At 48.2% G+C, this 16,866-nt stretch overlaps 1 protein-coding gene across 1 annotated transcript in view; it reads left to right on the forward strand.

Annotated features, from left to right (window-relative positions):
* CLK3 (CDC like kinase 3) overlaps window positions 1–16,866 on the forward strand; it is a 94,290-nt gene that overhangs the window by 31,796 nt on the left and 45,628 nt on the right. Inside the window, exons 6-8 of the mRNA XM_088446127.1 lie at window positions 439–505; window positions 601–717; window positions 4,984–5,150. Coding sequence (XP_088302253.1) covers window positions 439–505; window positions 601–717; window positions 4,984–5,150 — 351 coding nt within the window. The remainder of the gene's footprint in view (window positions 1–438; window positions 506–600; window positions 718–4,983; window positions 5,151–16,866) is intronic.

Here is a 16,866-nt window from a genome sequence, read left to right on the forward strand (position 1 = left end):
CCTCAACTCAGAGATACTACTCTTGTTCTACCAATTATATATCACTGTAGAATATTAACAGAACCATGAGGTAATTGTATTCCACCATCATATTACCCCAGCTAGTAAACCCTTCCCATGTGTACTGTTTAGTGTTGGCTGTGAAGTTGATGCTCCATGTGGTGATATAGGATTTGAGGATCTTATCCAAGGGTTAAGGTTATGACTATTAATAGTAAACCTTTCGATAAATCAGATTCCCTTAGAATGTGCCGTGGTATGTTCCAGAAAGTGTTATAATGCCCAACTTAGAAAATGGGCTCTAGATGAAATGTGTGGTAGTATAATAGCTGGACTCTGGAAATCTGCCTAGCAGTGAAGGAGGTGGTCAGTCTGTTACAGACTTTCTATTCATGTTTAAACATTTTGGAGTCTAAAATTTTTACTCTTGTCTTCCAGATGAAATTGTGAGAAATCTAGGAGAGGGAACATTTGGCAAAGTGATGGAGTGTATGGACCATGAAAGGTTTGTAAAGATGGAACTTTGAATTTATTCAGTGGCATATAGCAGTCCCTAGTGTCTCAGGTTATCCTCTTCTAATTACTTGATATTGTTTGCAGAGGCCGCATCAGAGTTGCTCTGAAGATAATCCGAAATATACAAAAGTACAGAGAGGCAGCCCAGCTCGAGATCAATGTCCTAAAGAAGATTCGAGAGCGAGATCAGGAAAATAAATAGTAAGAACTTCACTCCAGTTTATCCGTCTAATCATTCCATATGGAGTCATTTTAGAATGTTGAGTGTCTGTGGTATGTCTAATGCACCAGTTATTGCTTGCAAACCATCTATGGTCGTTTGCCATCCCTAATTAACGTCAGAAGTCATTGTTCCTGTCACTCCTCTTCAGCCGGGATGAGGTGTATACTCAAACCTCTTCCTCATTTCTGCCCCATTTTGATTCTCAAATCCCTCAATCTTCATCTACAGGTTCCCAGATTCAAAAAGGAATCCCTCAGATCGATAATCCAATCCTTGAAACCCAGCAACTTCATGTCGTCCTTGGACATCAAGCACGCTTATCTTCATATTCCAATGTGGCAAGGTCGTCAGTCCATTCACCGTTTTGCAGTGCTCAGCGAACACTTTCAGTTCCAAGATCTGCCATTTATTCTCTTGACAGCACCCCTAGTATTAACGTGATGTCCGTCATGGCTGCTGTTCTGCGCCAATAAGGAGTTTTCCCTACTTGGGCGACCACCTTCTCATGGCCAGAACACCATGCCACCAGAACTGGATGCTCACCTCACTTTGTCCGTAAACATGTTACAGGCTCACGGTTGGTTCCTAATATCCAGAAGTCCTCTCTAGTTCCTACCCAACAGATGCTCTGCTTTCAACTGCTTCTCCACTGTTTTTATCCATTTCTGCATGAAAGTTCTTGGCAAACTGGTGTCGACCTTCAACATGGTGGAGTTTGCTCAGTTCTGGTGTGTTTTTTTTTTTTTTTTTATTATATTACAGGGAATGGTTTCCAAATGGAGTGGCTCTCCCCTCCAGATATGTTTTACAGTTCATCAGTCTGTCTCCCAAGACAAGACAGTCCCTACGATGGTGGTTGTTCAAATCTCACTTGGACAAGGGACGTCAGTTTCCGATTTCATCGACCATTCTTACCACGGATGCCATCCTCCGGAGATGGGTGTGCATCAATCCTTCACATGACCTTTAAAAGTCACTGGTCTTCTCAGGTTCTTAAGAAACCTCACTTTGAACCACTAGACTTGGTGGAATGCGCTTCCTGACATGAAATATCGTTTTCTTGCTGGCTATCTCTTCGTCCAGGTGAGTCTCTGAAATGTCAGCCTTGTCGCATAGGTCACCCTTTCTTGTTTTTACCAGGGCCATGCGGTCCCTCCCACTACTTTGGAGTTTCTTCCACATTAATCAGGAAATTGTGATGCCTGCTCTCCCAGAGGGGGTACTTCTGATCTTCTGGTACTTCTGATCCATCTTTGTAAACCCTGTATGTGGTTCTTGCTCTTTGACTTGCTAAAACTGAGGAGTTGCGTCGCACTGATGCTGTTTGTCCTGTTTGACGCTCACAAGCGGAGCTGGCCGTCATCAAAACCAGCTTTTACCCAGTGGCTTGCGGCTGTTATCTGTCATGCTTATGTTTCGACTGGTCGACCTGTCCCTGAGTGTTTTGGCCCATTCTACGAGGTCCGTGGAGACTTCATGTGTGGTTCGTCGTGGTGCGTCAGCGGTACAACTTTGTAGAGCTTGCCACTTGGTGTTCCACCCACACTTTTATTTAATTCTACCATTTTGACACTTTTGCTTCTTGCGAGTCTTTCAGTTGCGGGGTGTTATCTTCCGCATAAGAGTGATCCCTCCCTTAGTGACAGCTATGGGACATCCCTAATGTCTCCACTGTTCCCCATAGAAAGCAAGAGAGCAGGATTTTTTTTTTTTCTTGCCCGTTAAATCCTTTTCTCGGTTTCCATGGGGGACACTGGGCTCCCTCCCTGGCGCTCCCAGCTTTGGCATAGCTACAAAAGGGGCAAGGGTTGTAACTGCTATGGGGCCCAGAGCTGAGCGGGGCCCATCTTCCTTGTCAAATTTACATGTGTAATATACATTTTTCACTTTTGGGTGGTACATAGGGGCCCTTAAAAACTTTTGCTATGGGGCCTCCAAATACCTACTTGCACACCTGGCTCCCAGTGTTTTCTTAGGAGCCTATTGGCTTTCCAGCCACCTTTACGTATGTATATGTGATTGTGATGGCCTCCTTTCTCCTTTTTTTTTTTTTTTTCTTCTTTTTTCTTTCTTCTTTTTTTTCTGCATTGAGTAAACTATCTGTCGGGAGCCAGGGGGAGGAGCCTGTGCAGGAAGGTTTTTTTTTTTATTTTTTTTTTTAACCTTTTACTACCCAGACTCTGCATCTGTTAAGGATTTAACAGGTAAGCACAAAACTCCTGTTTTAAAATAATATATTTTCTGCCTTTATTACATGTATGCAAGTTGGGAAGCCTACAGTGATCTCCAACAACTCTAATGTTTAAAAAGAAAATGAAAAACAAAGCTCAAACATCCACTGCTACTGGATTTAAAATTTTAAAATATAGTAACTATGTAAAAGGCAAACAAATCATTGTCCTTTTACATTTACTTTGTCTACTCCCTTTTGTAAAGTTTCTGTATATATTGTGCTCCTATTTCCTTTCATTGAGTTATGTTATAAACTCTACTCAGGAGAGCAACTGCACTTATCAGAAAGCTGCAAGGAAAATAAAACCTCCCCTATTTACTCACTCAGATACTGATCTTTCGTGTCATAGCCAATTGTGACATGTACTTTTTTTTTTTTTTGTCACCTCACTTGCAATTGACAATCCCAAACTATACTGCATACTCATGAGAACAATACAATGCCTTGCAAAAGTATTCACACTCTGCATTTTTCATGGTTTTTGTTGCCTCACAACCTAGAATTAAAATGGAATGTTTGAAGGTGTGCATTATTTCATTCATAGAACATGCCTACAACAGTGAAGTTGTGGTTTGTTTGTTTTTTTGTTTTGTTTTTTTTTAGATCGTGAATCAAACAGCATTTAGGACAACATAACAGAAAACTTCAACGTGCATAACTATTCACCCCCCCTAAAGTCAGTACTTTGTCGAGCCGCCTTTTGCGGCAATTACAGCTGCAAGTCGCTTTGGATAAGTCTCTATGAGCTTGCCACATCTTGCCCCTGGGATTTATTCCTCAAGGCAAAACTGCTCCTGCGCCTTCATATTGGATGGTTTCGGCTTGTGAACAGCAATCTTCAAGTCTGACCACAGATTCTCAATTGGATTGAGATCTGGGCTTTGACTAGCGTTTTCCTTGGTGGCCGAAAAGTTCAATTTTAATCTCATCTGACCAGAGCATCTCCATACATTTGGGGAGTTGCCCACATGCCTTTTGGCAAACTCAAATCGTGTCTTCTTATTTTTATCACTAACTAATGGCTTTTTTCTGGTCACTCTTCCATAAAGCCCAGCTCTATGGAGTATACGGCGTATTGTGGTCACATGCACAGATACACCAGTCTCTGCTGTGGAACTCTGCAGCTCCTTCAGTGTTACCTTTGGTCTCTATGCTGCATCTCTGATTAATTCCCTCCTTGCCCGGTCTGTGAGTTTTGGTGGGCGGCCCTCTCTTGGCAGGTTTGTTGTGGTACCATGTTCTCTCCATTTGATGATGATGGATTTGATGGTGCTCTGGGGGGGGGATCATCAAAGATTTGGATATTTTTTTTTATAACCCAACCCAGAATTGTACTTCTCAACAACGTCCCTGACTTGTTTGGAGAACTCCTTGGTCTTCATGGTGTGATGCCTCTTGCTTAGTGGTGTTGCAGCCTCTGGGGCCTTTCAGAAAAGGTTTGTTTATACTGACAGATCATGTGACACTTAGATTTCACACAAGCGGATGTCATTTCAATAATTATGTGACTTCTGAAGGTAATTGGTTGCACCAGAACTTTTGAGGGGCTTCATAGCAAAGGGGGTGATTGCATATGCCAATTTGCAGAATTATATATATATATATATATATATATATATATATATATATATATATATAATATATTATATTATATGATATATATATATTTTTTTCTCATTTCACTTCACCAAATTAGACTATTTTGTGGAGATCCATCACATAAAATTCAGATTAACAAAATAAATTACAGGTTGCAATGTAACAAAAAAGGTAAAAAACCAATGGGGGTGAATACTTTTGCAAGGGACTGTATATCATGCACTCCATTGCTCCTCTAACACTCTTGTCTTTATACTTTACACAGATTTTCTTAGGCTACAGCGTTTTTTTTTTTTTATTCAAATGTATTAATTGGGTGTCTAATCCATTAGGCGTGGCTAGTTTGTTGAAAACCGGGATATTACTATACAAAATGCCAAAACTGACATTCCCTTTGTATCTTTGTCCCCAGCATGTGTGTACTGATGCGGGATTGGTTTGAGTTTCATGGACATGTGTGCATTGCATTTGAGCTGCTTGGGAAGAGCACATTTGACTTCCAAAAGGAGAACAATTTCCTTCCATATCCACTTCGTCAAATTCGTCATATGGCCTATCAGCTGTGTCATGCAGTAAAGTGTGAGTTTGTTACACTTTTGTTAATTCCTGCTTAGTTGTGAATTAGTGGTAACATTTAAGGTTTATTTTCTTACCAACTCCATTGTTAAAAATTTAGATTTTAAGTTTTATCCACTTACTTCAGGTAAGTCTTTGTTATCTCTTTTAAAACCTGTAACTTCATGATATTATAAATACTGTGTTTGCAAGGTAATTAGAAAGGCCTTTCCTGTTGGCAGATGGGGCTCCCTCTCTAAGGTTCGTGATGGTAGGACACGCAACAGAATGGCAGAGTCTGCAGGCTGAGCCAGGGGTGGGGTCAGCAGCTGTGCAGATGAGTTAAGGGGTGGTCCGGTGGGAAGCTGTGGCTGGAGGCACTGGGGCGCAGGACCCACTGCCAGAGAGCGCACAACTGGGATCAGTAGCAGACTGGTAGTAATGGTAGCCACAGAGAGCAGAGCGTCGGGTATGACTGTGCAGTCCGGCATCAGTTGCCGTATGCAGTAGTAATGCGTACTCTCTGTTAAACACAGCTGCTGGCTATTACAGATGACATCGGCCAGCAGCAGGAAGCATAATACGGACCAGGCCACCCTCCCTACTGAAAGGTGGGGTGACTGTATCTATGGCAATGGCTGCCTCTTACCTTACTGAAAGGGTCAGAGTTGTGAGTGGAGGCACCTAGTGCCTACCCGTAATTAAAAGGTAACACTGTGGTATGGCTGACCATCAGGCAGCCCAGACGATTTGCAGAACATGGTACAGTCCCACACATGAAAAGAGGATCAACTGATAACTTTTTTGTTCGTTTACAGGGTAAATTACCTAGTGGTGCACACATGCTTGCTGTGCTGCTTGCGAGGATGCTCGTGATGTGCGACTGGTTGCCGAGCTGCAGCAAGCCCTGTGGAAAAAAAAAACAGCTTGGCCTAGGTTCTTGGCTCTTTCCATAGATTATGTTATGTGGGAGGAATTGTCTAATTTTGTGTCTAGTCAGAGTAATAGAGTAGCTGATACTCTGTTTCATATAAGATGGTTCAGGGTGGTACGCACAGACGTTTCTTTCTTCTAGGGTGTCCGTAACCTTAGGGTCGACGGAGGTGCCATCTTGGGCTAGGGCAATGAAGACATCTGCTTTCGGGCTGTAAAGGTTGTCCTTTTACGTTAGCGAAATTAGTGTCTTCAGCTGGCCCCAAAATATGTACATGACAGCTTATGGAGCATTTGTCAGAGTTTTGAGTCTGTTTCCTCGAAGAGGAAGAACATCAGGAAGATTCTGATTTTGAGGAATCTGTATACTTAACAGATGATTGAACAGGTGTTCAGGGGTGGATGACCTGGTTAAATCTGTGCATCAGGTCCTGGACCTAAAGCTGGGTACACACGTAAAGATTATCTGTCCAACCATCCAACTAGTTGATTGGTTGGAATGAAAATCTGGTAAGGTATGAAAGCGAATGACAATCAGCAGTTTGCTCCCAAACGCCGGAAAATGGACAAAAACTGTTTGAACAAATTGTTTAGATCAAACATTTAACAAACTTGTCTGAACGACCATTTTCATCTTTTTTTTTTTTTTTTTCTGGCATTTAGAAGCAAATTGCTGATCATCAGTTACCTCCATATGTTACCAGATTTTCATTCCAACCAATCAACTAGTTGGATGGTTGGACAGAAAATCTTTACGTGTGTATGCAGCATAAGAGTTATTGAAAATCTGGAGTCTCCTTCCAATAATTAATTTTGAACTAATGCTGGGCATACACTATACAATTATCTGGTGGATCGGCCAGATAATTGCACAGTTTATGCAGGCGACCAATCTGAAAATATCTGTTGGGCATGCCGGAACATCCAGCACGTTTGATCTGATGTTTTCCCTGTTCCTTAACAGGGAAAGAATGGGAAAATATCTTCTCCCGTGGGGAGGAGCGCAGATATCTAGGCCAATATGCTGTGAGATATCTCAGTGTATGCCCATGATATCTTCTTGATGTCAGGCTGGCAGATAAAATGTTTGTAGTTCTAACAGGCTTTTTATCTGGCAGTGTATGTCCAGCATAAGGGAAATAAATATTTTCTTTAATCTATCAACTTTTCAAGTGTTATAATTAGTAGCTGAATCATGGCTTAATCCTGTTAAGAAATTTCAGATTCCACACAGGTTTCCTTCTAAATCTTATTTTATCAAGATAGCTTTCAGAGAACATTCGCCAAGGGTGGATGTTAAAGTAGCTCATTTATCTAAGGCCACGGCTCCCCCAATTCTGGATAGGGCCTATCTAAAAGAAGGCTCATACTTGAAGTGTAAAATTATAGTGTAATCTAGTTCGGTTGCTGCAGGAGCAGCTTTTAGGCCCAGTATTGCTTTAGCTTGGGTAGCTAAGGCAAAGGAGAAGTGGACTGACCTTTTAATAGAGGGGATCCAGTCACAGTCCTAGGTCTCCATTATTATCTATTGCAGAGCAGCTCAAAGTAGGATCAGAATACTTGGGGGAAGCCGCTTTTAGATACGTCTTTTTCTTTGTTTGGCCCAGACCTAGATAAAAGAATTTCTGAGGCCACTGGAAGAAAGCTAGTTTTCTCCTACCTCCATGGGGAACACTGGCTTATGTTGGGGTATAGTGAATGGTGTACACTGTCTAGCACTTTAAAGCTTGAAGATTTGCTGGACTTGGCTCCTCCCCTTCTATACCCCACCTGACCTAAGTTTTATTTAAGTGCCCGTTGGAACAGGGCCTTTTTCTACTTCAGGGTCCATAGGGGGTCCACAGGGTTGACCTTGGGGTTATAGCTGGAACAGGATCCATGGGCACCACACAGTTAAGCTTTTAGCTCCCAGGATGCACTTGGGTCCTCCTCTATACCCCGCCCCCGAGCCACAGGCACCTCAGTGTAAGCTGGTGCCCGGCCGGAGTCGGTCACCGCGCAGGGGGGCTGCAGGAGCAGCCCCCAGAAGCTTTTTTATTTTAAGTTAGATTTTATTTATTTTAATCTTTTTACTACAGACGGCAGCGAAGGGCTGTCTGTACAGACGCCCACGCTGCCGCTCTGATCCCCGACTGGCGCCGTGACGCCAGTACTGATCTGGGGTTCGCGGCGGGAGGGCAGAGTCCGTACTAGCCGGACTCTGTCTACCTCCCAGGACTGCTGCCGGAGTCGCCGGGGATTCAGGTAAGCCGCGCGTCGCTGGCTAGCGGCGGCGCGCGGAATGCCTTAAATGCAGTCCTTTAGCCTCCGGTCCTGGGGACAGACCGGAGGCTGCTGGCAGTGGCGGCGGGCCCCCCCATAACCCGTGGGACCACTAGACCACCAGGGATAAAGGGGCAAGCGGGAAGCCAGCATCCCTGGGGTTATGGCCAGCCAGGGGAGGAAGCCTTCCCTGTCAGCGGCTCCTCCCCTCAGCTCAGCGCGCCTTTCAGCACGCAGTCTGGCGTCGCTGAGCTGCAGTTACACGGCCACTCCTCCTCTGAGGTCTCCAGCGGCCATTTTCCCAGTGGCAGCGCAGATCTCAGGGAGCACGCGGACCGGTCCCCCTGTGTACCTCTCCCCTGATTAAGGACAGCGTACACAGCACTATAGCCCTCCCAGACACTGAATCTGGGCAGGTTGATTGTAGTGTAAAGGTGCAGTGAGTATATCTTCCTGCATGGTATGTGACTATTGCTAGTGCTGCCGTCTGTGCTTATTTTCTACTTACTGTCAGCTTATACCTATCCCTTTACTTCTCCTACAAGCCCTACAGGTGTGTGGGGGAGGGGCGTTTCTACTGACCTCACTTATATAGATCACGTATTTGTGAGGTCCGTCACATACAGTTGTGTGCTACTCAGTGCCATATTGTGGGCTGTTGTTCAGCACACCGGTGAGTGCGTTTTACTTCTACCCTGGTGCCGGATATATAATATATTCTGTCATGTCAGACGAGGAGGTTGAGCGCTCAGTGGCTCCGGTGTTGGCCTCCTGCGGACGCTGTTCTGCAGGAGTAGATAGGGAGGATTTGTCACAGGATGGCCTGTGTAGTCGATGCCAGGTGGCTCCTGGCCCATCCAAACCTTCTCTGGCGCAGGAACCACCGTGGGCGATGTTTTCTCAAGTGCTGGTGTCTATTGCGGACCGTCTGTCGGTCCCGACTGCTCTCCCTACTAGGGCGGTCCCCCATTCCCCGGGTGTCCCGCAGTTATTGCGGAGTCCTCCTGGGTCTCAATCAGTAGGTCCCTATGCGGGGTTGCCTATGTATATACAGGCTTCCCCTGTGCCGCAGCAGCCTGTGGTACCTTTTCAGGCCCCTATGGCGACTCCTCCACCATGGGTGGATGTGCTCTCCAACTCCGTGCAAAATTTGGCGGCCACTTCCTCGGCTTTTCAGTCAATGTTGCAGACTGACATGCCTTCTAGGATTTCAAAACGCCCACTCATGACACGGGCTGCTCAGGTATCGGACTCAGAGGGTTCCTCAGATGATGGGGAGGTCCCTGATGACACTGACTCGGACGCCTCGGTCCAGGAAATGGATACCAAGTCGTCCATTAAAGTGCGAGCACTAGTTAGGGCGGTGCGAGCTATTCTTCTTATAGAGGATGAGGCACCGGTTCCTAAGTCGAAGTTTCCTAGTTTCAAAAAAACTAAGGTGGCTTCTGCGGTGTTTCCCCTGTCGGATCAGTTGACGGATCATATGGCGGTAGCTTGGCAGGCGCCCAGTAAGAGATTCCTTCCTCAGAAGCGGTTGGCTTCTAATTACCCCTTCCCTGAGGCACATTGTAAAAAATGGGAAACTCCACCGGCGGTGGATTCCCATGTCACCCGTTTAACTCGGGGCGCCACCTTACCATTACCGTCGATATCCTCGCTAAAGGATCCCACGGACAGGAAAGTTGAGACTTGCTTAAAGTCTATTTACTCCCTCTCCGGGGCGGTGGCCCGACCGTCCATGGCCATCTCCTGGGTGGCCAAGGCCATTGAGGGGTGGGCCTATGCATTGGAAGATACCTTCCCAGACGACGCTCCGGATGTCCAGCGGGCGTTGTTGGGACAAATGAGGGACGCTGCTTCTTACATTGGTGAAGCTTCTTTAGATGCTAGTCTGCTGACCTCGCGGGTATCGGCTGCAGCGGTGTCTGGCCGCCGATCCTTGTGGTTGCGGTCCTGGAGAGCGGACTCTGATTCAAAGAAGGGTCTGGAGGCCTTACCTTTCAATGGGGAATTACTATTTGGTCCGGACTTGGACAAAATAGTGGACACCCTGGCTAAATCCAAGTCGGCCTTCCTCCCTTCGGCGGCACTGCCTGCTAAGGTTCGGAGTTCGGCTTTTCGTTCCTTTCGGGTTCAGGGTAAGACGAAAGGTCAGTCCTTCCCGAGACAGTCTGCGAGTAAGACTGCCTCTAAACCCTAGAAGCAAGCCTGGAGTGCTCGGCGCCCTTCTTCCAAGCAGGAAGATAAACCTGCGGCCTGATGGGACGGGCCTCCCTCTGGGGGACCTCAGAGTGGGAGGCCGACTTCTTCTATTTGCCCAGTGCTGGCACAATACCACCACGGATGCCTGGGTTCGAGAAGTGGTCTCCCAGGGGTATGCCCTGTCTTTTCGGCACAGACCACCCCACCAGTTTTTCTGCACAAGTCCTTCTCAGGACAAGACCAAGGCGTTACAGGTTCAGGAGGCTATAGAGTCCTTGCTGAAAGCAGGGGTCATTGTTCCCGTTCCTCTATCACAACAAGGGACGGGGTATTATTCGTCTCTGTTTCTGGTGCAGAAACCCAATGGTTCTCATCGCCCTATCCTCAACTTGAAGTCTCTGAACAGATTCCTCAGAGTTCCCAAGTTCAGGATGGAAACGTACGTTCCATCATTCTGGCGATGGAACCGGGGGATTACATGGTGTCCCTGGACATCCAGGACGCCTACCTCCATGTTCAGATAGCATTTTCACACCAGCGGTATCTGAGGTTCGCAATCCTTCAACACCACTATCAGTTGCGGGCGCTACCCTTTGGCCTCTCCACGGCACCAAGGGTGTTCACGAAGATTATGGCGGTCATGGCCGCACATCTTCGGAACCAGAATGTACGGCTGCTGCCGTATCTGGACGACCTCCTGTTGCTGGCGAGCTCCCCGGAGGTACTGCTTCAACATCTCCACCTGACGATCGCTTGCCTGCAAGCACACGGGTGGTTGATAAATTGGAAAAAGTCCTCCCTGATTCCATCACAGCGGATGGTTCATTTGGGAGCCCTGCTGGATTCGCGTCAGCAAAGGATCTTCCTGACTCCGGAGAAGGTCGCCTCCCTACAGCTGCGGATACGCAGTTGCCTGAGCCGTTGCCGTCTGTCGGTCCATTCGGCTATGAGAGTTCTGGGGTCCATGGTGTCGACATTCGACATGGTGGAATTTGCCCAGTTCCATTCCCGGCCCCTGCAGGGGCTGATTCTATCAGAATGGAACGGGTTACCTCACCGGATCCGCTCTCAGGTGCTGGTGTTGTCTCCGGACGTTCGGCAATCTTTGGCTTGGTGGCTTCAGACAGCTCATCTGGTCGAGGGGCGCCCATTTTGGATCCCGGACTGGGTCCTGCTCACGACGGATGCCAGTCTCCGGGGTTGGGGGGCAGGGACCGGCTCTTTGTCGCTTCAGGGTCGTTGGTCAGCGGAAGAAGCACTTCTCCCCATCAACATCCTGGAACTGCGGGCAGTATACAGGGCCCTGCAGTCGTCCGGCCCCGCTCTTCACGGAAGGGCGGTACAGGTGCAGTCCGACAACGCCACCACGGTGGCGTATATCAACCACCAAGGCGGAACTCGCAGTCAGGCAGCGATGTCGGAGGTGTCTCGTATCCTGACTTGGGCGGAGGGTCACATTCCGGCGATCTCGGCGGTCTTCATCCCCGGAGTCCTCAATTGGGAGGCGGACTTCCTCAGCCGTCACGACGTGCATCCCGGGGAATGGTCGCTTCACCCAGAGGTGTTTCAGCTACTCGTGGACAGGTGGGGACTGCCGGAGCTGGACTTGATGGCCTCCCGTCACAATCACAAGTTGCCCGTTTACGGGTCAAGGACAAGAGACGCAGGCGCAAGTCTGGTGGACGCGCTGTCGGTGAAATGGACGTTTCACTGGCGTATCTGTTTCCTCCGCTATCCCTGCTTCCTCGGGTTCTGCGGAAATTCAAGCAGGACGGCGGCATGCTCGTGCTGGTAGCTCCGGCGTGGCCCAGACGTCCTTGGTACTCCGATCTCAGGAGCCTCTCCATCGACGCTCCGTACCTTCTTCCTCAGCGTCGGGACCTGTTGTCTCAGGGGCCCTGCCTTTACCCGGATCTGGGTCGGCTGTCTTTGACGGCGTGGCTCTTGAGACAGCCGTCTTGGGGTCTAGGGGCTTCTCCAGTTCGTTTATTGGTACCATGCTCAGGGCACGCAAGCCTGCTTCAGCACGGATTTATCACAGAGTGTGGCACACTTACTTTCAGTGGTGTGAGTCCAGACATTATGATCCTCAGGTGTTCAGAGTTTCCAGGATCTTGGAATTTCTTCAGTCAGGATTGGATCTCGGCTTACGCCTTGCATCTCTGAAGGTTCATGTGTCCGCCTTGTCCGTGTGGTTTCAACGGCGGATTGCAATACTACCAGACGTTCACACCTTTTTCCAGGGTGTTCTCAGGATCCAGCCTCCCTTTGTGCCTCCTGTGGCTCGTTGGGACTTGGCGGTGGTGCTACGGGTCCTGCAGGGTCCTCCGTTTGAGCCTCTTGAGGCGGTGGAGCTCAAGTGGCTGACATTTAAGACGGTTTTTCTCCTGGCAATTGCTTCGGCCAGGAGGGTGTCTGAATTGGGGGCGCTTTCCTGTCGCCCTCCTTTCCTGATTTTTCACCAGGACAGAGCGGTGCTCCGCACTCGTCCTGAGTTTTTGCCCAAAGTGGTCTCGAAGTTCCACATTAATCAGGAACTTGTTGTGCCAGCTTTTCAGTCCCCTGATCTTTCAGCTGGTGAGACTTCCTTAGATGTGGTCCGGGCGCTTAGAATTTATGTAGACCGGACGGCTTCGGTTAGGAAGTCTGATTCCTTGTTTATCCTCTTTGGTTTTCACAAGAGGGGTTGGCCTGCCAACAAACAAACGTTAGCCCGTTGGCTTCGTTCCGTTATTTGTGAGGCTTATGCACAAGAGGGTTTACCTGTGCCAGCCTCTGTTAAGGCTCATTCCACTCGTTCTGTGGGTCCCTCTTGGGCTGCTAGAAGTGGCGCTTCTGCTGTTCAGCTGTGTAAGGCGGCCACTTGGTCTTCTATTCAAACGTTTTTGAGGTTCTATGCGTTTGACACCTTCGCCTCTCAGGATGCTTCCTTTGGGCGCCGGGTGCTCCTTTCAGCACAGGAGCGTCCCCGCCCTTAGTTGAACTGCTTTGGGACATCCCCAAGGTCAACCCTGTGGACCCCCTATGGACCCTGAAGTAGAAAACAGGAGATATGGTAAGAACTTACCTTTGTTATCTCTGTTTCTACGAAGTCCATAGGGTCCACAGGGCGCCCGCCCTGACGCACCTGGCTTCAAATGGGCTGTGTGGCTGGTCACCGGTTTTCCGTCTCCTATTGCTGTGAGTATGGTTTCTTGTGTGTTCCAGTCTTCCTTCTCTCTGTTCCATATTCTCCTCCGGCCTAGGCTGCTTACCAACTGAGGTGCCTGTGGCTCGGGGGGGGGGTATAGAGGAGGACCCAAGTGCATCCTGGGAGCTAAAAGCTTAACTGTGTGGTGCCCATGGATCCTGTTCCAGCTATAACCCCAAGGTCAACCCTGTGGACCCTATGGACTTCGTAGAAACAGAGATAACAAAGGTAAGTTCTTACCATATCTCCTGTTTTTTCTTTTGTATCCTGCTGAGCTGACTCTGCGCTATGGGGGTCTTGCCTACAACGTGGGATGCCTCTGGTGGTATCTGCCACAGGATAGTGTCTGGGTTTTCTGAGCAGTCTCCTCAGACACACTGGCTCCACCATGCACTGGAGGCTCGCGGTAGCAGTAGCTAGAGTCTGTCTGGATGGGCTGGCTCTTTAAGTCACGGTTTGTTAACCCTCTGTTCCCGTGGGCGCTGCAGTTGGCTCTTTGAGGGGGCGGGGCCAGAGCAGCTGCTCTGCAGCTTGTTAGGTGGCCTCACAGAGGATTATTCCTCTATTACAGGCACTCCCTGGCCCTGCTAGAGGGAGTGCTTTTAGTCACGCTACCCTCTGCTGAGCGTGCTCCTGCCTACAGGACAGTACGCCAGCACTGCCCTTCAAAACGTCTTGCCAGAGCAGTGTTCCAGCCTCTGAGGGGGAGCAGCCTGTACCAGTAAGTCAGCAGCCGCCATTACAGAGAGATTTTTCTTCCATTCAACGGTGCAGTGTCCAGCCTTCACAGCGTAGCAGCAGCCCTGCAGCCACCTACTGACAGCTTTCGTGGATAGACGGCTGGATCAGGCTTGTGCTCTCCCCCCTTCTAATATCATAGCAGGGTTGTGGTTTTTGTACATGTTGGGTGGCCTGTGTGTGGGTTTTTTGAATGTTTGCTGGACAGATTCTTCATACAGTTATTTAGTTTCTGCTAACTAGCATTTTTGCTGTGTCTCTATTGTTTGTTTTCTTTCTCCTTTCATTCTGCTCCCCTCTCCTTTTCTCTCATATGATGGCAGAGAAGGGCAATGCTGGGGGTCCCCATTAAAAGATAATGGAGCTGTTCAAAATATTTGTGCTTGCTCTAAGTGCAGGACAGCGTTTCCAAGTGCACGGGCTGACAGGGGGGGCGGTCTGTGAGTCCTGCTCCCTGGAGCCCTCTGTTAGCGCAGTTCCTGCCAGCAGGGCCCCACATATGGAGACTCCAGTTTGGATGGCCACTCTAGCATGGGCCATGTCTGAATTGTCCCAACAGTTGTCAGCCTCTAGACAAGCACTACATGCTGCTCTAGCGCTTGGAGTGAGACCTTCATCTCCGGTATCTCCCTCTTCTCAAGAACTCCCCTGGGCTTAGGGTTTGGCTAGGTCAGTTCAGGGACTGGTACAAATTTACTCCTCCTTGGGAAAACTTTTGGAACCTTCTTCTACAGGTTTGGGGGACCTTCTATACCCAGTGAGCCCCAATTAGGTAGTCAAAGGAAGCGCAGGCTTCCAACAGCTCTCAAGTCAGGGGAAGTTTACAATTCGGAGGTATCTTTGCAAGGGGAAGAGGACAAGGAGATTTTAGATGACTGAAATTGAGGTCTCTTCCCTTACAGAGAAGGATTCTACTGATTTTTGTCGGGGGTATAGGCCTAAATTACTGTCGTTCACCAGGTGTTACATATTTCTGATGCAGGTTCCCAGTAGTCTCAGGAAATCTCGTTCTTCAGGACGAAGTGAAAACAGACTACTTACTGTCTGCAGCATCTGGACCGTAAGTTTCAAATCTCTCTGCATGCTTTCTTTGTACCCACTATCTCCAGAAAATCAAAAAAGTGGGAATCTCCTCAGTCAGTGGATCCTTCATTTCCTGCCTTTCCAAGTAGACCACTATTCTGGTTCCGGGAGCCACTTCCCTAAAAGATGACTCTGAGCGAAAACTGGTAAACACCTTTGATTTATGTAGCAGCCAGTTCTGATCTCCTTTTGGGTAAACAAGGAGATTGAGAAGTGGGCAGAATTGCTTCTGGATGGTTTGTTCCGGTACCCCTAGGGCGGATCTTCTGCCACTGGTTGAACACGTTGAGGAGTCTGCTTCTTACCTTGGGAAGGCTGCTATAGATGCAGGTCTCGTCTGTTCTAGGATTTCCGCGGTGCCGTTGCAGCTTGCCTAGCCCTTTGGTTAAGATCATTGCAAGCAGACTGCTGAACGCTGATTCCCGATGTTTGAGAATTGACGCAGGACCCATTCTGCGAGTGTGCAGAATGGGTCCTGCTAACTCGCATGTAGACTCGCAGTCTGCTGCTGTTTGTGGGTGGGGAGAGGGTGGCGATGCCCTCTGTTTCCAGAAACTGAGGCGTGTTGCCGCCATTGTGGGGGAGGGAAGAAGCCAGGATCTCCGTCGGCTGATGGAGATTTCCTGGCCTCTTCTTCTAAACTGTGGCGGTCTGCTTCGGGACCCCATGGGCCACCGCAGCTGGCTGATGGTACACAGAATATCCGATGCTGCGTTGGACAACGCAGCCTGAATAAGTAACGCACAGGAGGCGTGATTCCTCTTGCTGCATCCATATCTGCAAGGATCGCAATTGCAAAGCTGCTTGTAAAGGTCCCATCCCACCAAAGGGTAAAAGTTTTACTTAAATCTTTTTTTTTTTTTTTTTTTTTTTGGTTCCAAAGTGAGACTATTTAGACATACTGATTCTCAAGTCCCTGAATGTACATCTCTGCTACTAATAAGTTCAAGGTGGAAGCTTCATAATTACGACATTCATGATGCTTGCCTACATATTCCAGTTTGGGTACCCCATCAGGCTCTCCTTCATTTTGCGATCCGTGACGCAAATGACCAATTCACAGCCCTGCCCTTTGGTCGCTTCTTGGGTGTTTACCAAGGTGATGGCGGTTATGATCATTCACCTCCTGTCCCTGGGGGTGATCATCGTCCCTTATCTAGGGTCGACCTTTTCATCAAGGCTCAATGAGCGGATGTTCTCAATTCTCACGTTCGCCTGGTACATCAGGCAAACTTTTTGCATGGATGGATTGTAAACGTCAAGAAGTCCAATCTAGTTCAGTCTCAGAGGTTGCTCTATTTGGGAATGGTTTTCAGCACTTGTCAGGTGACT

The sequence above is a fragment of the Taudactylus pleione genome, unplaced genomic scaffold (genome assembly GCF_031769625.1).
Source record: "Taudactylus pleione unplaced genomic scaffold, aTauple2 ptg000019l, whole genome shotgun sequence".
Taxonomy (NCBI): Eukaryota; Metazoa; Chordata; class Amphibia; order Anura; family Myobatrachidae; genus Taudactylus; species Taudactylus pleione.